The 23,454-nt window shown below is 39.9% G+C and overlaps 1 protein-coding gene and 1 long non-coding RNA gene across 3 annotated transcripts; one reads left to right on the top strand and one right to left on the bottom strand.

The window, feature by feature from the left end:
* The first annotated feature begins 11,098 nt into the window (after positions 1–11,098).
* LOC139190068 (uncharacterized) lies at positions 11,099–12,099 on the top strand. 2 transcript variants are annotated; one of them, XR_011574057.1, is made up of 3 exons: positions 11,105–11,260; positions 11,353–11,399; positions 11,494–12,099. It is a non-coding gene; the product is annotated as an uncharacterized lncRNA (long non-coding RNA). The 2 variants fall into 2 exon arrangements; XR_011574056.1 differs by having other exon boundaries at positions 11,099–11,399.
* Positions 12,100–14,768: 2,669 nt separating this feature from the next.
* Positions 14,769–16,499, bottom strand: LOC103449734 (uncharacterized). The gene has a single exon (XM_029089795.1). The coding sequence runs from the start codon at positions 16,497–16,499 to the stop codon at positions 14,769–14,771; it is 1,731 nt and encodes a 576-aa protein (XP_028945628.1).
* Between the last annotated feature and the right edge of the window lie 6,955 nt (positions 16,500–23,454).

Genomic DNA, 23,454 nt, shown 5'->3' with positions numbered 1-23,454 from the left:
TGAAAAGGTGAAAGCAATTAGTTAGTGGGATTTAGTGATAGTAATTATGCTAGGGATTTGGAAGATAAAAAGAGCTCATATAGTCATGTGTTCATGTTAAGTTCAGGGGCCGTTTCATGGTCTTCAAAGAAGCAGCAAGTTATCACTTTGTCTACACCTGAAGTTGAGTTCATAGCAGCATCTTCTTGTTCTTGTCAGGCTATATGGTTAAGAAGAATACTTGAGGAATTACATTGGATTCAGAAAAAGCTTACACTTATATATTGTGATAACATTTTAGCAATCAAAATTTCCAAGAATCCGATTCTGCATGGAAGAAGCAAGCACATTGATGTCAGGTTTCATTTTCTTCGTGCTCTTACAAAGGAAGGTGTTGTAGATCTAGTTCATTGTCAAGTCAAGATCAGATAGCAAACATATTGACCAAGTCTCTGAAGCTAGAAGCCTTTGAGAAGTTGCGTGGTCTACTTGGAGTATCGTCAGGTTCTACTGTAAACTGATTGCTTGAATAGCATTCAGTTTAAGGGAAGGAATGTTGGATAATTATCTATTATTGTTATTTGATTTATTTGCTTCTGTTAATAATCCCTATTTGTCAGGGAACATGGTTAGTATTTGACCTAATCTTTAAGAGAATCCCAATAGTCTAAGGTTATTAAACGTGGGATATTTTGTTGCTTATTTTTTTGATTACTTGTTCCTTGTACGGCTATTTATGCCAGTCTTTTGAGTCAATGAATAATATTGTTTGTACCATACTTGACCAATACCGAAACTACTGAGCACCGGTCAACATTATACCGTCAAAGACCCAGAAGAGTTTCCCTCCAACCAGAAGGCCAATCACAGCGCGACACATGTCGACAACAGAAGCCAATCATAGCGCGACACGTGTCAACATCAGAAGCCAATCACAACACGACACGTGTCAATGTCAAAACAAAGCTAGAAACTCTCTTCTATAGAAGGAGATCATTCTCCCACAATATTGCCTAATGTCATTTGTACTAAATCATTCACTTGTACTCACTAAAGGAGAGCTTGAACCTATGTACTTGTGTAAACCCTTCACAATTAATGAGAACTCCTCTACTCCGTGGACGTAACAAATATGGGTGAACCACGTACATCTTGTGTTCGCTTCCCTGTCTCTATCCTTCATCCCTTTCGGGATAAACCCTTTGTAATAGCTCTGCTACCCTGTTCAACTCTTGCTGTAGTATCGATTTCTTTCTGTAAACTCACCTCCCAACCCTTTTTCTAAGCTTTCAAACCTCCTGATAAACCACAAAGATAGGAAGTTGCAAGACGATCAGCCTTGCCCGACAAGGTTAAACCTTGCCCGACCCTCTTTGTTTTTGTCTTTTCATTCATTAGCCTAGCAATATGTTGTATACTACAAGTTGTATCCAAGTTATTTCTAATAATATGGCTATTAAAAGACTCTCTCAGCACTTGAATCCGATTTGAATATGTCTTCACAGTTCAAGCCAGATCTAAGTTCTAAGCCCTTGGGCATATAAGATTTGATCACTCTAAAAAGTCCTTAGCCTCAAGGCATAAAAAAAGAACCTGATGTGGACTTAACCCATCCACGACAAGCTTTGATAACAAGAAGTCCGAAGTTACTTGAGGCGCAAGTAATCGATCTGTCACTTAGTTTTATTGCTGTTATATTATGATTACCATATAACGTTCGAGTACGGGATGAATTCTGATGGGAAGCCTCAAGGCCTATTCAAAGCCCCACAAAGGCGCCTATTTGGATTCATCCTATTTCTCAAGCGAGAACATTGAGTATAGAAAGAGTTCTGATGGGAAGCCTCAAGGCCTATTCAAGGCCCCACAAAGGCACCTATTTGGATTCATTCTGCTCTTTGGGCTCAGGTAATCAGAAGTATGATGGTTATAAGACTCATAACCAAGAAAATGATCCTTATGTGTTCAAGTACTAAGTTAGTTATTTATGGGAAGCCTCAAGGCCCCTCAAGGCCTACACCTAAGGCCCCACAAAGGCACCTGTCAATAACTAACATAGTCTCTCGAATATATATAATTAAAACTCAAACATCCGTTCTACATCTGCCATGCTGAAGATGGCAGTAGCACGCCCGAGCACTTAAAAGTTAATCTTGATTGTGAGCCTCAAGGCCTACACCTAAGGCCTCACGAAGGCTCCTTTCAAAGTTAACTCTGTCCTTCTCTTTCAGCCTTGCCCGACAAGCCCGCCAGTAAAGCAGGAGCCCGACAGTAAGCATCAACCGGCGCCAACCTCTCGGGGAACTGTGTGCTCGTCGGCCAGGAAGCATCCCTCACGGAAATTCCTGCCACGAACATAGTTTTGGCACACCCGGTGGGATTCTTTGATCAAAGCAATATGTCAACGGGATCAGAAGATTTACAAACTGCTTTGTTGCACATGCTACAAAGATTGGAGAACGCCTCTGCAAGCTCCAGAAAAGAAGATGACCCGGTTCTAAGACCACCTATTCCTATGTCTTTACCTTACCTTGGGGAGAAAGATGATAAGGAGAATAGGGGGCTTAAAACCAATCAACTAGAAGAAGCTGCGGTGACGGATAAACATACGGATCCCTTTTCAGATGCCCCTATAAATATGATTAGTATGGCCTGGGCGAAGAAGGGGAAAAAGAATGTCATAAGAGAAGAAGAAAGAAGACTGGTTGACAAACCCATAAAAGGGGTGGTTAACTTGCCTGAATATCCAAGAGCCGCCATATTCAAAGGAAGGGTGTTGTGCAGTAAGTGCCAATGCGAGTGTGAACTCGAAATACCGCCCATGAGAGCCCTCATAGATCATGAACTGATCAGAAAGAATGAAGAACAAAAGAGAAAAGAGGCACAAGAGAAAGCTCGACAGACTACAGGAAGGGATACCTCCCGAAGTGTCTTTCAGCGGTTAGGAGGCGATTCCCAACCAAGGGCTTTATTAGAAATATTTCGTAACCATGAAGTTTCTAAGGAGGCAGAGGATAAAGATGCCAAGAAGCCAAAAGAGAGAGGTGTAGGGCATTCTCAGTACAGCCATATGGGAAGAGAGGTCAGGAGGAATGACAGGATAACAAACCCCATTACAAAAGATAATCTTGCCCGCCTCGGGCGAAAATGGTATATGGTCGGGAAGAATGGACAGCCCGTTAAGCAAATGGGAGCCTTCATGGTCAGAAGGGTTCAGAGGCAACACAAAGCCTACATGAATTCCTTGAAATCCCCAGCAACGTCGAAAGCATCCAAAAATCAAAAGTTGGAGAAAACGTCATCTGGGCGGAGTAGTCAGCTCCGCTGGAGAAGTAAGAAGGAGGTGGAAAAGGCTAACAGCAAGACTGAAGGCGAAAGAAACCATATGCTACAAAGCCTACACCCTGGAAAATATAGAATCTTGAGGAGAGCTCAAGAAGATATGGTTATGGTGCCAACTCCTGGATGGAAGACAGAGCAGCCTATTTGCTTTGGAACTGTCTCCCCTGAGAGAAAACAACCTTCTCTATCATTAGAGAATCCCTTCGGGGAAGTTCCAAAACAAACACCATGTTCAGGTGTGAATCAACTAGAGGGGGCACCAAAACCACTGCTTCCACCAGATGCTATGGTGTGGTTGGATGAGTTCAAGGACCAGATTGGGAGCAAAAAAGAAGAACTGCCAGAACCTAGCAACTTTCATATAAACATGGCGTATGTGCTATCTGCCATGTTTTTTGCCCAACCAAATCAGCCCGCCGCCATGGAAGGAGATTATGTAACAACTGAGCCAATGATGGCTCATGTTAATGTGGAGATAGCAGAAGAATGAGAGTCGGGAAAAGCTGCATCATCTGAAGCATCCAAAGAGGGTCCTTTAAGGATTTATACAGACAAAATGGTGTTCAGCCGCCCGAACATTTCACTTGCCAATCATCTGAAGCCTATATATGCAACAGCTCATTTGGAGGGGGTGCCCTTCAAAAGGATTTTGATTGATGGAGGGGCAGCTGTTAATGTACTACCAGCCAAGCAGATGAAAAAGTTGGGGAGATGCACATAGGATCTTATTCCTACAGACCTCACAGTTTCTAGTTTCTCGGGCGTTATCACCAAGACTCTTGGGATATTGCCTTTAAAAGTATATCTGGGGTCTAAACAGATCATGCTGGTGTTCTTTATGGTGGACTGCACCTCCACCTATGGAGCCTTACTTGGAAGAGATTGGATCCACCAAAGTCTTGCTATACCCTCCACCCTACATCAACAAGTGGCTGTGTATCATGAGGCAAGCGCAGAAGGGCCAGGCTTTTGGGAGATGGTAGAGGCCGAATCACGGCCATTTCTTCCCACAGCCAATGTAGCGGAAGCAAGTTTCTACAATCCCAACGTAGGAATCTTGAAATGTTTGGGAGCAGATGAGAATGGCCGCCCTACCAAGGTGACGGCCCAAAAGCTTCTAGAACAAGGAATGCTCCTTACTAGAGAGGAGTGGGATAGACCTTGTATCGTCCCAACACCCCTACACCATCAATGATAGAACAAAAAAAGAAAGATCAGGTAATGGCAGTCAGATCCCTGATTAAACGACTGTTGGTGTATGGGAAAGGAATAAGACAAGAAAATGAGCTCTTAGACAGAGAATAGCAGGAATGGCAGGTGGGAGCTTCAACCAGCCAAGATGAAAGCAACGAGGAATCTTGTCAAGAAGAATTGGAAAGGGCCATTCAAATGGCCGAGTGTGTATATGACCTAGATGAGCCAGACGACTTGCCCGAAAGCCCGGAGCTAGTCGAATTTTTGTGTGCAGAACCTGATAAGCCACCACCAGAGGTCCAAAATCCTTTGGAAGTTATTGAGCTAGGAACAAAGGAGGATCCAAGACCAATACAAATCAGTGGTTTATTGGAGAGTGAGGATCGGGCACAAATTATCTGTCTCTTGCAAGAATTCAGAGATTGTTTTGCTTGGCATTACACTGAGATGCCGGGTTTAGATGCAACCTTGGTGGAACACATAATGCCCATCAAGGAAGGATATAAGCTGGTTAAGCAAGCACCACGAAGGATGTCGAAGGAGATAGAAGATAAGGTCAAAGAAGAGATTGAGAGGCTCGTAAAAGCCGGATTTATCAGGCCAGCCAAATATGTGGAGTGGTTAGCCAACATTGTACCCGTTTTAAAAGCCGTAACAAAAGCAGTACGATGTTGTGTTGATTACAGAAATATTAATGGCGCTACACCTAAAGACGAGTATCTCATGCCTATGGCAGATCTTTCCATAGATGCAGTAGCAAAACACAAAGTCTTATCTTTTATGGATGGAAATGTCGGGTATAATCAGATAAAGATGGCCCCGAAAGATATACATAAAACAGCTTTTAGGTGCCCTGGGCATGTGAGGGCATATGAATATCTGGTCATGCCCTTCGGGCTCAAGAATGCTGGTGCAACCTACCAAAGGGCGATGAATGCCATCTTTCATGATCTGATTAGCCATAATATGGAGGTATATATTGATGACATCGTGGTGAAATCCAAGACGGAAGAGCAGCATCTGATAGACCTCAGGCAGGCATTAACAAGAATGAGGATCCACAAATTGAAGATGAATCCAAAGAAGTGTGCGTTTGGAGTGAGAGCGGGCAATTTCTTGGGATTCCTGGTTCATCAAAGAGGGGTAGAAGTGGACAAGAATAAAGCACGGGCAATAATGGAGTCGCATTCACCCACCAACAAAGTGCAATTCCAGAGGCTGCTGGGCAAAATTAATTTCTTAAGAAGATTCATTGCCAATCTAGCGGGCAAGATCCAGCCGCTGACTCCTTTATTAAGACTGAAGGATAAGGAGAATTTCGAGTGGGGACCACCGCACCAAAAGGCTTTCGATAGTATCAAAACTTATTTGACTTCTCCGGCAGTGTTGGTACCACCTCAGAGGGGAAAACCCTTAAAGCTATATATCTCTGCTTCAGATAAATCAATTGGGAGTTTGCTAGCTCAGAATAATGAAGGCAGGAAAGAGCAGGCAGTATACTACCTCAGTACAATTCTGACCAAGGTAGAAACAAGGTATTCCCCGGTAGAGAGATTGTGTTTGGCTCTGTATTTTACTGCCAATAAGCTGAGGCATTACATGTTACCTTGTCACGTGCACATCATCGCCAAGACAGATGTGATAAAGTACATGTTGTCAAAGCCAATGTTAACAGAAATGATTAGGAAGTGGATTCTAGCATTATTAGAATTCAGCTTTCAGTATGTCCCCCAAAAGGCAGTAAAAGGCCAAGCAATTGCTGACTTCTTGGCGAAGCATCAAGAATCTCGAGATGAGATAATCAATATACCAGGAACCCTGAAAGTTACTAATGTTTGGATCCCGCCAGGCAAAGGGATCTCGGGCAAAGAGGAGTGGATCCAGCAGGAGATAAGAAGAATGGCTGGTTTGTGGATTACTCCTTGGAAGCTGTATTTCGATGGTTCCTATACTCAGAAGGTTTCAGGAGCTGGGATAGTAATTATCAACCGTCAAGGGATTTATCATTATTACTCATTTCGCTTGGATTATCAAGGGAATACCAACAATCAGGCAGAGTATGAGGCCTTAATAATTGGTTTAGAAATCTTGATGGATCTGGGGGCAATGGAAGTTGAGGTGTTTGGTGATTCAGAATTGGTAATAAACCAGCTAAATTGGGAGTTCAAGTGCAGACATATCACCATGGCCGGATATTATTTGGCGACCACGCAATTGCTGAGTTATTGGGATTCTGAGATATCGGTGAGTCATGTTCCCAGGGGAGCCAACCTAGCAGCTAATGAGATGGCGCAATTGGCCTCAGGCATGCCAATACAGGAAAGAAGATATGGGTTAGATGTCGAGATTCAAATGAGAAATCTTCCTTCTATCCTGGAAAGGGGATTCAGCCTGGATGTAATGGTTCAGGAAACTAAGATAGAAGATTGGAGGTCGCCCATCATCCATCATTTGAAAGATCCCTCTTCACCCATCAGCAAGAAGAATAGACAGCAAGCAACTAAGTATGTCTTATGGACGAAAGACCTACTAAGGAAGACTCCAGATGAGTTATTATTGAAATGCTTAGGCCAAGAGGAATCCATGAGAGTGATGGCCGAAGTACATGAAGGAGTATGTGGAGCACATCAGGCGGGAACAAAGATGAGGTGGTTACTTAGGCGATATGGTTATTTTTGGCCCGACATGGAAAAAGATTGCAAGTCTTATGCCTGAAGGTGTAAGGAATGTCAAAGGCACGGTCCTCTCCAACATGTACCCTCTGTGCCTTTAAATCCAGTAGTTAAGCCTTGGCCCTTCAGAGGATGGGCAATGGACTTCATCGGGCATATTTACCCGGCTTCTAGCAAGGGGCACACTTTCATCATTGTAGCAACGGATTACTTTACCAAATGGGTGGAGGCCTCGGCTGTAAAATCCATAACCTCAGTTGCAGTCAAAAATTTTATTGAGACCAAGATTTTGCATAGATTTGGGGTGCCCGAAACCATAGTGACGGATCGAGGGCCATCTTTTATCTCAAAAGAAGTTGAAGAATTTGCAAGAAAATACAAAATAAATATGATCCAGTCCAGTCCTTACTACTCGCAGTCAAATGGCCAGGCAGAATCCAACAACAAGATTTTGGTAAACATTATCAAAAGAATGGTGATTGATAGTCCGGAAAAGTGGCATGAAAAGCTGGGAAATACTTTGTGGGCATACATAACTTCCAAGAGGGCAGGAATAGGGACAACTCTTTATGCTTTAACTTTCGGGCAAGATGCAGTGCTTCCCATAGAGATCAATGTAAGTTCTGTCAGAATTCAAAATCAGTTTGGGTTACACAGCGAAGAATACATCAAAGCCATGTGTCAAGGGATTGAAGACTTAGATGTAGCCCGAATTGAAGCCCTGAACCAGATTCAGAAAGGGAAGAGAGCTGTTGCCCGAGCTTATAACAAAAAGGTGAAAGCAAAGTCTTTCAAGGAAGGAGATTTGGTGTGGAAGACGGTCCTTCCTCTAGGAGCTCAGCTTAAGGGCTTTGGAAAATGGAGCCCGACTTGGGAAGGTCCTTTCATGATTAGTCGAGTATTGGCCAAAGGGGGACATTACTTGGCGAACCTCGAAAGGAATTGGCAGAAACATCCCCTTAATGTTAAATTCTTGAAAAAGTATTGTCCTACATTATGGGATGTTAGGGATTGTTACATTGAGGAGGATGCAAAGTAAAGCAGGTTTCGGGATGCTAAAGTGCAGTGTATATTCATCAGTCATTCAAGAAGACAGAAAAACACAAGATTGTTAAGATAATGTTTATTTCATCTTCGACAAACTGGTGAAATTTACAACAAATTCAATTCAATTCTGATGTGCTACGTTCGACTCCTTCCAGGTGCAATGGTGTCTCAAATGGTTTTCTGGTATCTTCATGGATAGAATCCGATCATGTGATCGGGTTGTGCGGCCAAGACGCGCCTGGTAGAGGATCATCAGGCAGAGTCATCGCCATGTATGATGGTGAAGCCTGACTTATCATGGCGACGAGCGGGAAGGCAAGTCTTCATGAGGGAACCGCTTGACCAAGGGTGTTGGAAATAGCGGGGTGCCTGACCAGGGGTGTTGGGGATAGTGGTTATCTGATGAAAACTCTTTTTCTCACGAAAAGGGAGTTTTAAGAAACCCCGTTTGAATCTTGAAGAACTCATTTCTCAGTCTTGGGAAGAAAACTAAGAAGGCAAAAGTACTCAGGGTTAATTGAAGCAAAGGCTGGAGGAGGTTTGTTGGCTGAGCAAACAGCAAAATCAAGCCTGAATTTATAAAAACCTCAGAGGATAACCCAAAGTTCGTGAGAAGAACAAGAGACGCATGGTCGTAGGCCTCCTATCTAGAAAAACACAAGTTCCAAGAGCGGGTATACAAGCATGCGGATATTCAATCAATATTGGCACCTGGAATTCCAGTTTGAATGTTGATTGAAGGGGGCACTGTTTGGGTTAAAACTTAAACTTTGGGCTTAGAAGGGAGTTGGCCCAAAAAAAGAAGGAAAAGCCCGAAGCTCAGCCCAAGCCCAGAAAGCAGAAAATGCCTTTCCCGACTAGGTGCAGATCATTTGCACCACTTGCTCACCTACCCAAGGGCCAAGTGGTATAGACCAGCCAGCTAATCAGCCCAAAAAGTACTTTATAATGGCAGTACAAGTAAATAGCTGATGACTCACTATCCTTCAAACTGCATTCGGGCAAGATTATTGCTACAGGAGGCCAAGCCAAGGTGTCTATAAAAGGAGAAAGAGAAGTCAGAGTCAAGGACACTCAAACAAACAAATACAAGCACAAACTCTGCTCAAAGCTAGATTTGCCTTCAAAACGAAGCTGTAGTCAGCCCAAGTCTTCATCCCTTTCGGGATAAACCCTTTGTAATAGCTATGCTACCCTGTTCAACTCTTGCTGTAGTATCGATTTCTTTCTGTAAACTCACCTCCCAACCCTTTTTCTAAGCTTTCAAACCTTCTGATAAACCACAAAGATAGGAAGTTGCAAGACGATCAGCTTTGCCCGACAAGGTTAAACCTTGCCCGACCCTCTTTGTTTTTGTCTTTTCATTCATTAGCCTAGCAATATGTTGTATACTACAAGTTGTATCCAAGTTATTTCTAGTAATACGGCTATTAAAAGACTCTCTCAGCACTTGAATCCGATTTGAATATGTCTTCACAGTTCAAGCCAGATCTAAGTTCTAAGCCCTCGGGCATATAAGATTTGATCACTCTAAAAAGTCTTTGGCCTCAAGGCATAAAAAAGAACCTGATGTGGACTTAACCCATCCACGACAAGCTTTGATAACAAGAAGTCTGAAGTTACTTGAGGCGCAAGTAATCGACCTGTCACTTAGTTTTATTGCTGTTATATTATGATTACCAAATTCCGTTCGAGTACGGGATGAATTCTGATGGGAAGCCTCAAGGCCTATTCAAGGCCCCACAAAGGCACCTATTTGGATTCATTCTGCTCTTTGGGCTCAGGTAATCAGAAGTATGATGGTTATAAGACTCATAACCAAGAAAAGGAACCTTATGTGTTCGAGTACTAAGTTAGTTATTTATGGGAAGCCTCAAGGCCTACACCTAAGGCCCCACAAAGGCACCTATCAATAACTAACATAGTCTCTCGAATATATATAATTAAAACTCAAACATCCGTTCTACATCTGCTATGCTGAAGATGGCAGTGGCACGCCCGAGCACTTAAAAGTTAATCTTGATTGTGAGCCTCAAGGCCTACACCTAAGGCCTCACAAAGGCACCTTTCAAAGTTAACTTTGTCCTTCTCTTTCAGCCTTGCCCGACAAGCCTTGCCCAACAGGCTTTGCCCAACAAGCCCGCCAGTAAAGCAGGAGCCCGACAGAAAGCATTAACCGGCGCCAACCTCTCGGGGAGCTGTATGCTCGTCGGCCAGGAAGCATCCCTCACGGAAATTCCCGCCACGAACACCTTCATTTTCATTTTCTCCTGGTACCCAACTTCCCAATTTAAAAAACTTGGGTTCATTTTTGGGTTTTTTTCTATCGTTAATTTGGGAATGGTGACTATCTTACACAATGGGTGAGATTGTGTGTGTTAATAGAGATTGGGCATCTAGGGTGAGATTGTGTGTATTAATAGAGATTGGGCATCTACAGAGCCACATAAAATCCCCAAGCCAGTTCTAATTTTTCACTCTTTTCATTTTCTTTGTTCCTTGCAGATTATTTGGGACTTGCAAAACTCATTGGTATGCAGCCTCAGTTATAGACTTACAGTATTTGTCCATAACAATAAAATTAAATTTTATTGCATAAACTTGATTTTTGGTTGCGTTGCTTAAGATGGATTGCTTCTTGAAGTTTTTTCTGATACAATACAATGCTCCGAGGGGCAAAAATACAATGCAATCACCATTTATAGGTAATCTCGGCCTACTTTGTAAAAATTTTAATTTTGTGAGTTTAAAATTCTTCAGTTTGCTATCACCATTTTGTTGGAATTAGGGTTAAATTAAAAAAAAAATTATATATATATATATATATTTTTTTTTTATTTTTTTTTTTTGGGTTAATTTTCTCCCAGCTTCTCTGTAGCCATATGGACCATTCTCTCTCTCTGCGTTTTTTTTTTTTCTTCTCTAGGTTCCATTAATAAATGGGTGATTCAATCACCATTTTAAATTTACACTTCCTATCACAGTTCATACCCCCATACCAATAAGAGATAAATCCAATTGGAGGAGTTAAGGCCTCTTAATTTAGATGATTTTATTCAATCAAAAGCCAAGGTAAAGAATTTAAGATTGATAAATTTGTTATCTTTACTTTTTGCAGTACACATATCCCTGATGAAACTCACACTACCGCTGCACTGCTATAAGGTACGTATGCAAATTTGTACAGATTTATTTTATTTTATTTATTTTTGTTGTGATTTTGTGTTTGATTGTTCTGTGATTTCATTTGATTGAGCAGTCTCAGGTGTACCGAATTGTTTATGCGCGAGAATGTGGTGGGGAGCTGGGGCAATTGGGGCCCATGATGAAACGAAACAGAAAAATCTCGACATTCTGAAACGATTTCACTCTGAAGAAGAAACTAATGACATGGATGATGATGATGCCGGTATGTTTTTATTTTATTGTTTGTTTTTCCGATGAAGTTTATGGATTTGAAGTTTAATGATGTTTTTGGTGAGTTTTCGGTAGCTGGGATTTTGTATGTGCATTGTGAGATATATGAGAAGTTTGTTATTGATGGATTCCTAGAGCTATGTATGAGAAGTTTGTTATTGATGAATTCCTAGAGCTTTGGACTCAGAATTAGATTTACCTGTAGAGAAAGCATGAGGTGTTCAGTGCAGTTTTTCTAACAAAAGAAACCAATGGAGCGTTGTCCAGCTCATTCGTTGGGGCATGTTGGCAATTAAGACAATCAAAGCCAAATTTATTTTGGTAGGTTGTGGGTTAGTTAAGAGTGCGTGGAAAAGAGGAATATGTAAAATTGGACTACCACTTATTCGTGTACTCCACAGGTTATTCCTGAACTACAATATATGAGTTATTACATACTGATTGCATACCTCACGATATAACATTATATTTTTTATTAAATTTGTGGAGTTCCTATCGTTTAATGGTGTTTGTTTGTAAACCCTGCAGAGGAAATCCCTTCATTTGAACTGACTTGCATTTTTTTCCTAACATTTAGTTTCTTTTTTTGTTTTTCTCAGTACCATACTTTTGATGAAACTTACAGTTTCTTTAATTGATTGTAGAATGTTAATTATGTTGTTTTCTTTATAGACTTTGGTAATCTCATTGCAATTAGGTGTTGAAATTTCCCAAAAAAAAAAACAAACCGATGATGAATTATGAGGCTATCGAAGAAAAGCACTGTAGTTTTGGAACAACACTATAAAACAAATGGTTAGAGTTGTTTGTTTTTATTTGATTTTTTAAGGTGTTGCTAGCCATTTTAATCAAATTTAAAACGTTTTTGCTTTGGTTAGAGTATTAGTGTTAGGTGTTTTTAAATGATTCCATTTACTTCTTTTTACATTAATTGTTTTGGATTTCTACCTTAATTGTATTACTGAAAGTTTATTACTAAATTACTTGCATATCGAGATTTCACGAAAGCCAAGAGGGTACGAAGGAGCAAAGACTTACAATATACATAATGACTTAAAACAGGCTTACTATTATTCTCTTTTGTTTCTCTTCCATGTTTTGTTGCATGTATTCAACCATTATTTTTTGTTACTAATTTGTCTAGATGCACGTACATGTTGGTACTAAGAGAACATAATGTAAAATCAAAGTGTTTGAAAGGATTGTGTGATTACTAATTTACTATTGCATTGGTTTATACCAATGGCTGAATAGATCAAGACGCTAATCTCTCCACACGCATCATGTGCATGCGACATACCTTTTTTTCAATTACGGGGCTTTACATGCCGCTAAGGATGTCTTACGTTAGTTGTTTTTCATTGTAATTGTCAAAATAGCTTATTGAACAAATTGAAAACAACTTCATAGGCGTGTAGCGTCCGTGATAAAAAAAATGTCTCTCACACGCACGTAAATGCGTGTAGAGAAGCTAGTACCAAGAATGGGGAATAATATATAGTATAAAATCTACTCATCAAGCACCAACTTGATCAACGAGGTCAATTGTTTGACTCATGTGGATGAATTCTTTTAGAGATGATCATTATATGATGATGAAAATAATTAAACGGACTCCAAATTTAATGACTTTCTATAGTTAATCTTTATATGATGAAGAAGTGAATAAACGATTATGATGGAGCGAAAAAAAAAAAAAAAGAATAAACGATTATGAGGACAACGTTTCTATTATAGAAGATGTCACGCCGTCATTGGAGCCTGGCCCTACAAATAAATTCAAATCAGATTCTCAATACTTTAAAAAACCTTCAAAGTCAATGAGAAGATTCAAATTCCAACAGAGATGATGTTTTTCTGCAGAAACCTAGAAGTGGAAAACCAAATTGAACTCTCAGACTTACCGACGAAATTGTCTATATCTAGTGGATGTCGCTGATACAATATTGATAATTGGTAAATATTGTTAATACCAAATTGATATTTAGTACCAATACGTCAATATAACATTAATATGGTATAGGTATTAGATACCAATGTCGCCGTTCACGTCATTGGAGTTACTTCATATATTAAAGCGGGTCACTTTTGACTCGGCCATACCGTACATCGACTGTCTGATGCCACCTACAAACCCGTTACAAAAGTCCCGCGCATATCCACGGACGTAACAACTCTCCACCCTATCGAAAACAAAACAACACGGCGCCAAACCCGTATTGTGTTTCTACTGGTTCTGAACGATTGTTTCACAGTTTTAACAACCTACTTTTGTCGAAAGTGTTAAAATCATGAACAAAGTCGATTGCATTCGAACACATGCCGATAGTGATGTGCATGATATCAAATAAGCAATCACGAAACAAGAAAACCGGAGCAAAACATGACACCAAACGATGAGAGGGTTCATATTTCTTTGTTAATCATAAGTAAAATTAAAAAAAATTCGTAACTAATATCATCATCGTTCACACGATTAATAGTTAGTACTGAACCACTGCCGTTTATCAAATAGATAGTACTGAACCACGCCTTCCACTGTGTGTCCGTGACCAAGAACAAAATTACTGCCGTTTATCAAATAGATAGTGAAATTGCATATTTTCTGCATCCTCTGTCATCACTTGGACAAAATGGGCAACTTGGCATACATATTTCCGTTCAACATTTAATGAATCTAGCCTAACCAATCCTAGATATCGAGCGAGGCCTTAAGGGTAAGTGTGAACAACGAACTTGACAAGTCCGAAATAATAAGATGGAGGAGCAAACAATTGCTTCCACCACTAAGCTTAATTAATCATCCATATTATGTACCACTAGTTGCTAGCCTACTAACCGAGGAAACAATAAAATTAAGGATACTAAAACACATGGTTATTCTAATGTTACATAAAGATAAGAGAGCTCTGGAATGAATCCAAACCACATCTAGCTAATACAGACAGACACACATAGGATATCTCTTCTTGGTAATAAAGGTTACTTATTAATTTAAATTCTACCTGGAAATGATGAACGATCAGATTGCAGAAGATCATATAGATCATCAATCCAATTTCAATGCCAATGCTATCTCCAATGGCAAAGGATGGACCGGATGAGTGAGCGAGTGAGTCAGTCAACTACAGCAAGAGTTTGATACTCTTTCTCGCCAATAGCTAGTTCCATGAGATGGCGATGGCGAAAATCCCCACCATTTTCCAAGAAGTATTTGACCAAATTTTTGGAGTCACCACGCAACACCGTCACCCCTCTATGAGGAAAGTCAAAGTATAGAGAACCATACCACCCAACATCCCAAAACACAATGTGTGGCACCGCATCATTCCCATACCCCTTGTCCTCAAACATGCTCCGTACGGTCTCATACAGAGTATCGTAGCCCTTCCAATCATAGCCTGCGCAATCGGTGAACAGAAACAGCTTCTTGATCATCTGCTCTGGCTTCAAATTCTCCTTGACAGCCACGTCCAAGATCGCATCAAACACCATTTGAAAATCAATACATATGTCACCGTCTCTCCTCCCCATACTCGTCAGAAAGGACAACTTGGACTTAACATTGTCGAGGCCTTGAATGGAATGCAGCTGGGGCAAAAAATGAATGCCGCGGGAATCAGGCAGACAGAAATTCATCACCTTTCCGTTCCATGGCGCCTCACTCAGTTCATACACCAAAAGTCCCCAATTCAGACTACTAGACTCGGACCAGCTGTTGTCACATACGGCCCAGGCGTTTTTGAATTTGCCCCCCTCCTTGAGCTTTTGCACCATTGACTTCCACTGAAGCTCTGCCGCTTCCCCAACATTGCCATCTTCCAGATGGCGGAGGATGTCGTATGGCAGCAAAGCGTCGGGCTTTATTATTGTTGTTGCTGCTTTCACCTCCTCCAAGTACGTCTTCACCTCGCAGCGCTCCCACCTGGCAAATCCATGTTGACGATCAGAGTAGTTTTTCAAGGGCGCCAAAACCTCCTTCCTCAGCCGCTCCCACTCCCACCATACATCTGATTCGGGGGCGAAAAGCCTCCTCGCAGTGCTTTCTTCCAGCGAAATGGAGCGCCTCTTATGTGCCTGCCAGGGGTTCTTCGTAAGTAAACAATCTATAGCCCAAGAAACGCGAAGATCATGATAAGCATGAGCATCAAGAGAACCGCGTTTAGCATCGTAGTCGGTATCATCCTCAACATCGTCATCATAATCACACGGCTTGAGCTCGAGCTTGTTCTGCTTCAATTTTTCAAGATCTGACTTCAACCGCTCCGCAAAAGCATCCATACCCCGGTCGTGCAACAGCCTGTAAGTCGGGTCGTGGGCGTACCGATCAGCATGAGAATTCGGATTCTCGCGTTGGACTAACTCCTCCAGTGTGTGATCCAGCTGATCCTGGGGAGGAACGAGGAGGCCGTACAGAACGTCGAGCAGGCTGAACAAAGGACCGAAGGAGTCGGCAAGAGAGCCGAAGTTGCGTAACAGAGTGTTGGGGTGGTTGTGGTGGAGCCAAACAGCTGCGAATTCTAAAGCTTCACTGTAACATTTCGATCCGTCGATATGGCAGTGAGAGAGGTTGAAGATGAGCTTGAGAGTGATGAGAGGATCGTGGGACCAGGCCAAGGGGAGCTGTTGCCGCAGATAGTGAAACATTTTGGTGTGATACTCCTTCTCCGTCTCCTGCTGCTCCTCCTCCCGGTAATCGCTGGGTCGTTGTGTGACGTTGAAAAACAGATCGAGGCAGGGATCGCCGTACGCCTTAAAAACCTTGTTATTCTTGTTATTTTTCTTCTCCAGAATCTCCATGTCCACGTCGACAGCAGCAGCCGCCGAAACCAAATCGGAAGCAGCCATTGCTCTTCTTCCTCTTCTTGTCCACGTCGGGATTATTGGGAGAACCGAATGTCGGGATTGACGAGCCATTGAAATAGTTGTTGGAATTGTTGTAGACCTTGTGGGTGTAGTGAGGACAAGGAGGTTTCGGGCTGCTCTTGTCGGAACAGCAGCCGTCGTCAAACACCCTTGCAGCGGCGGCGGCAGGAGCAGTGGCGGTTTCTTGATCTGAATCATCATATTTCTCAAACCCTAACCCTAATTCAAATTGAAAACAGCGGTGGCTGGCAAGTGGTTGGAGTTTGGAAGATTTGAAACTGTTTACTTGTGGGAGTAGAAGAAAACGACTTGACGACTCTAGGACTCTGTCTCTGTCTCTGGAGCAGTAGGTGTTTGCTTGGAGTTCCTTTTCAAGTACTTATACCGGGCCACCCTCTGGAGACTTAGCAATCACGGTGGTCCAAAGTTTTGGTCAATCGGTTGGATTTATTTAATGAATGAATACGTACAGTATCGGTTTTAGATTCTGCAAGGTTTGATATTTATGTCAAAATATCAATCGGTAGTCTGGTGTCGATGACCCTGCTAATTTTGCCTTGCCAAAGCAACCTTTGAATATATGCCTTTCCACGTTTAGATCACGTACCAATCCTCCTTGCTTTGGTCATGACGATGGTATAGGGTTCTGAAGGGCGGATGGTTAGACTCATTAGACTCCCTAAGTTCTGTGAGATGGGAGTCGTTGTTGTGTTAAACTTGGGGAATCTTGAATGCCATGGACTCAGTTTTGCGACCCAATTCAGCTCATAACAAGACTTCTGAAACATGCTCTAACAGCATATGTGGAGATCCATTGAAAAGAAATCCTAATGGGTGGAATCTGTGGAGCCAGATTGTGTATTTGTTTCTTGTTGTAACATTTACTTGTAGAATATCTTATATACGTTCTACAAATGGGTTTTGGTGTAAATTTATTGTGATCTATTTTCAAGGAGTTGAAGTTTCAAACATTGGATGTAAGTTTTATCAACTAATACAATTTTTGACAATGTGGTATTCAACATTTAGGCATTATATTCCTTTAGTTAAAAAAACCATTTTTCACTAATTTTCATTATCCTTCTTCTTAGTCTGACACTGCACTAAACGCTTCACTAAGTTAGTCTAACTTAGTCTATTCTAAGCCAATCCAGCTTAGTCCCTGAAGCTAGTTCAGTCTGAGATAGCTGGTGCAACAAACGCACTCTTAGAGTATTGATAAACCCTAAACCCTACAGTGTAATTAAATTTTTCTGTCTCTCAACCAAATATGTATGACTATATTAATTTATAAATTTGGTCATAATGAGTTGCAATGATCGAATTTTCGTCACTTAAATTTGTAATTTAAACTCTTTGAATACAAGTTTTAACGGAAGTGTTACCGTATTATGACATGTTTAATATAAAAAGCAAAGTTCAATTAGGTTAAAATCGAGGAATAAATGCTTTAATATATGTACCACACTAGATGGTATGATTAGTTAAAAATATGCTTAAAGTGGTGATTCCAACATAAAATCTAAAGGGTATAGGTATTTTGCTCTCTACTAGGGTGCCAAGGATTTTCCTTTCCTACATGGGCTACATGCAAATTATTTATCTTATAAAACACTTCTGTCTTTTATGAAAGCCAAACGAGATACAAAACTTGGTCACAACCCGGGTATATCATAATGACGTGGACCCGCTCCGCCCGTTACATGGACTCGCCCGGCCAATTACATAAACCCTGCCCCGCCAATTACATGGATCTGCTTTACCAAAAAACAAAAAGGAACTTTAACGAAAAACTCTCAGTACTGTTCACTTTAACGAAAAACCATAATTTTATTCCAAAAAATCAATCATTATATTATTCACTTACAATACATTTTTTTTTCATTTTCGTTAAAACTCAAAGTTTTCAAGCCTCTTTAATTAATTTTCCTAAAAAAAATTACATGGATTTGCCACGCCTCACTCCGTTTATTGTTTTCAAAATTTGGACCCATCCCCGAAATGGTTGGACCTGCCATTCCCTACTGGTCCAAGACCTGTTAGCCCTCCGCTAATATCATTAATTTGATTGGAAAAATAAGAATAATTAAGATCTCTCAATGAAATATGTAGATGATTTTGGATAGTAATCAGCATTATTATGCTATATACATTATCGATAGTACAATAAACATTTATTTTAAAATACAGATCATTATAAAAGAAAGAACAATGTTTAGTTATTTAAAGATGAGTAGAAACTCCTACTCAATTTTTTTTTATTCGAATCACAGAAGTTTGTGCTTATAACCAGAACCATAAATATTATGAATCACACTGTAAAGATCATCTCTGTAAAAAAATGAATTAAAACTAAAGTCGTTTAATCAATCCATTCTGGCAAATACATAGACGGTTAGTAATGTTATTACCAATTCCATTCCTTTGTTGTTATACAGTTCGACGACTAAACGATCTTAGTTTTAATTGATTTTTAATGGAGACAATATTTATAGAGTGATTTATAATATAAACGGTTCTGATTATAAATATGAAGTTCTATGAACTGGCAAAGAACAATTTTAAGTAGGAACTCCTACTCATCTTTTGAGTAGCCAAGTATTATTCTAAAAGAAAAGGTTATTGCTCTGAAAATGTTATGTTTTTTTAATTTTTATTCAATAATATATTTACATTTTGGTGGTGGGGTTAGGAAATTGGTTGAGAAATTATTCTTGAAGTTTGAATATATTATCTCTCACAAATAATGAAAAATATCACTAGATTGTTGTTCAAGTGGCAATCATGAAAATTATTAGGGATAGGACCCGAGACATACATTTTGACACACGTTTTTGTGACTCTCATTCCGTAACTTTTTTTAAGGTCCAAACGGTATATATTTCAATTCATCATTCATAGATCATCCTTACAAAAAATTCGGCAATCCCAAAACTGTTAACACATTCATCTGTAGGAAATAAAATTGACAAATACGGTTCTACAAAAATACACTCAATTTAATCTAACGGTCATATGACTCCGTATTTAGTGATTTGGTAAAGATAGTCCTTGAGAAGAACTAAAAGATTAATGATTGAATTGTTAAAGTATATTACATAATGAACTTTATAAAATATTTGTCAAAAGTATGTTCCCAAATTTTAAGCTATTTATTTATTACATTTTTTACAATGCCTATATCTCCTTCTCTATATGACGTGCTTCTTCTCTTTCTCTCAGTTAAATATAGGGCACAACATAAACAAAATTAAAATGATCATATTGTTTTATTATCTCAAAGAATGCCCCTATCCACTTAAGGAAGAATCCAAGTTTCCACTTAAGGTCAAAGCACATTGAAGTGTGTTATCACTGGATATGTGATGTGTTGGAATCCAAGGAATTACAGCTTGGGAAGATTCATATTGAGACCATCTCCAATTCTTGGGAATAAAGCTTAAAAATTTAAGCCAGAAAATTTTCAGCCAAACCCAAAAACTGTTTTTCTCCTCCAACTCTTATGACTTCAAATTTTTTCCCAAAATTAATAAATAATGATTTTAGCCTAATTTTTTTCTTTTTGGTAACTTTTTGAAACTAAAATATATGTAGATTATCTTAATTTATTTTTATGAACATTTTAATCTAAAAATATTTAAATTCCGATAAGTAGTTAAAAATCATACAAATATTTTATAAGTAATTAAAAATCATACAAATATTTTAGCCCAATGGTTAGGGATGGTTTTTTGGGGGTGGGGTGGGGTGGGGTGGGGGTTGTGGGGTGGGGGGGGAGGGGGAGGGGTTCAAAGCTTTTTTTAGTTTTATCCCATGGGTTAAAGATGGTCTGATGACAAAAGTTCAGATATGGTGACTATGTCCTTGCCTAAAGGTGACCCAGGAGGAATGATCAATCCCTCAACCTAAGTCAGGAGGGAGATTGATAGGAGTTACCACCTCTAACCCATGGGATAAAGCTTAAAATATAAGCTTTAAATCCCCAAACCATCTCCAACCATTGGGCTAAAACAAGTCATGGGGAGAAAATATATCTCTAAGCTAAATTCCTCCCAATATTTAAACCTGACTTAAACTATTCTGGACCCACCAAACTGTCATATTTCAAACATTTTTTTTATATTTTCTACTTGTAATCCAACTGTAACATCTCAAATCGACCAACGGAGAGGGGATGATGTGCTTTATATGTACATGCCCACCTCCATATAGCACGAGACCTTTTGGGAACTCACTGGTTTTAAATTCCATCGGAATTCTGAAATTAAGCAAGTTCGGGCGAGAGCATTCTCAAAATGAGTGACCCACTGGAAAGTTTTCGTGTGAGTTCCCAGAAACAAAACAGTGAGGGCGTGGTCGGGGCCCAAAGCGGACAATATCATGCTATGACGAAGTCGGTCTAGGATGTGACAGAATGGTATCAGAGCCACTATGCCGTGTGGTGCGAGTGTGCCAACGAGGACATTGGGCCCCTAAAGGGGGTGGATTGTAACATCCCACATCGACTACCGGAGATTGGGTGATGTGCCTTATACGTACATGCTCACCTCCATATAGCATGAGACCTTTTGGGAACTCACTAGCTTCAGATTCCATTGGAACTCTGAAGTTAAGCGAGTTAGGGCGAGAGCATTCCCAGGATGGGTGACCCACTGGGAAGTTCTCGTGTGAGTTCCCAGAAACAAAACCGTGATGGCGTGGTCGGCGCTCAAAGCGGACAATATCGTTCTACGGCGGAGCCAGTCTGGGATGTGACACCAACGACTGTAATCAAATGAGATCAAATCTAATCTAACGGTAAAAAAAAAAAAAAAAATTGACAACCCAAAATTAAATGTAACGTGGATGTGACACCAACGACTGTAATCAAATGAGATCAAATTTAATCTAACGGTAAAAAAAAAGATTTGACAACCCAAAATTAAATGTAATGTCTAAAATAATTTAAAAATATATATTTAAATCAAAGTTCACTTAAAATTTTATAAATACCTATGTATTTGTATGATTTTTAATTACTTATCAGAATTTAAATATTTTTATATTGAAATGTTTATAAAAATAAATTAGGATAATCTATATAAATTTCATTTTCAAAAAGTTACCCAAAAAAAAAGCTAAAATCATTATTTAATAATCTCGGACTAAAATTTTAATCCATTAGGGTTGGAGGAAAAAAATAGTTTCTGGGTTATGGCTTAAAATTGTCTGGCTTAAATTTTTAAGCTTTATCTCCAAGGATTGAAGACGGTCTTAATGAAAGAGAGGGAAAGAGAGAAATAATAAAAGGAAATAAAGAAAAGAATGAGCGGGAGAAGTTGTAGAAAATAGGTGGACGAGAAGAAGAGAGTTTTTCGATTCATTGTATGGCCAGCGTTGTCCAAGGTTGGCTATAAAAGTCTCATTGTTTGTGCAATCATATTATCACTTAGAAAAACCAAAACTAAGTAAGTTTGAGAAAGAAAGGCTCACTTGTACGTGAGAAGAAAATCCTCTTGAGAAAAAACCAAGGAAGAATTTAGCCACATTTATTTGTGAGATTTTTTTTTTATTCCCATTATTTTTATAGTGGAAGATTTGTCATTTTTGTTAGCCATTTTAATTACACAAAGGGTGGGAAAAGTTAGATCCTATGATTGTGTTTGGACCCAAAATTACACGATCGGTCTGAGTAATCGAGGCCGTTAAATGAGCAGAATTTTAGACCGTTAAACGACAAAGTGGTTGAAATAATTTTCAATTATTATTGAGAAATAATATTGTGATTTTAATCATGGTATTATTTCTTAGTAATATATTAAATTATTTAAACCTAATATTTGTCTAAATGAGTAGGACTCTCTCCCCTCTTTTTCCCCTCCTCTTCCCTCTCCTCCTATTTAAACGGTCACGGTTAAACCACGTCAACATCCTTGTCTAAATCCCAATTGAATTGAATGATGATGGAATATGGGGATATGCATTAAGGCATGGCATCAGATAACATCATGCAAAGATATTGGGGATACGTTTTGCATATGTGGTATTGCTTTGTCCATGTGACACATGCATTATCAGGACTCCTATGCAAAGTGGTATTTGATGGAAGATGGCATCTCAAGTCTGATATTGAAATTAAATTGCATGCATGGTTGCACCTGGACAGGTGTCGTGGGAAAGAAAGCTTTATAATTTGCATTGGGAGTCTTGGTTATGACTGACAGCTTAATGGGATAAAGCAAGGCTACTAATGGAGTCATCGAGATAAGAAGCCTAGGTGGGCTAGGCTTCTAATGTTATGTGATAAGCCTAGATAGGTTTTTATCTTGTTTGAAAAGTCACGAACAACAATTTGAGGGATATGCCTTTGGCCTTTGACACGGATCAATTTCAGGTCAACAAATTAGAGTTGCAATTGGACTCTACAAAATTATCTGGTCGTGCCAAGCAGAAGATGATAGTCCTATAATTATGAGATGCGTAGAAAACAGAAGGGCCTTTCCAATTTAACATACAAACTGCCCTGCGTAAACTCTTACTCTACACGAAACCTCTCAACACCCGAACCTTGAGATTTTTATTTTCTTTTTCTCGCTAACATATCTTCAGTTTGGAGGAGCCGTAAAATCAGCCGATCAATGAGCACCTTCAGTTTAGATAAACAGTACTGCTTCTCGGCCGACTGATTACCTATCCAAGTCTCAGTCGACAAGGATTTTCGAGTCCTTGTTGGTAGAGATCATCTCATCAGTCTTCTCGACGAAGTGAGGTGTTACCAGGCTACTACATTCGGCACATTGAAAGCCGAATCTAATATTGAACTTCACAAAACTAGCAGCCTTGTCTTTAGGCTCTACAACTCGAAAGCCGAGGCATATTCTTTCCTCGGCTACAATCACAAGATCAAGAAGTCAACAGCGCGCCCAATGCAACATCAACACATTTTACTCCTCGGCCG

This window comes from Malus domestica, chromosome 12 (genome assembly GCF_042453785.1).
Source record: "Malus domestica chromosome 12, GDT2T_hap1".
NCBI classification, from domain to species: domain Eukaryota; kingdom Viridiplantae; phylum Streptophyta; class Magnoliopsida; order Rosales; family Rosaceae; genus Malus; species Malus domestica.
Note: the sequence above shows the minus strand (reverse complement) of the source record. Positions and strands in the feature narration are given on the sequence as shown.

What these genes read in the sequence shown, in the direction of transcription:
- LOC103449734 (XM_029089795.1), bottom strand. Translation starts at nt 16,499, where the DNA reads ATGGCTGCTTCCGATTTGGTTTCGGCGGCTGCTGCTGTCGACGTGGAC.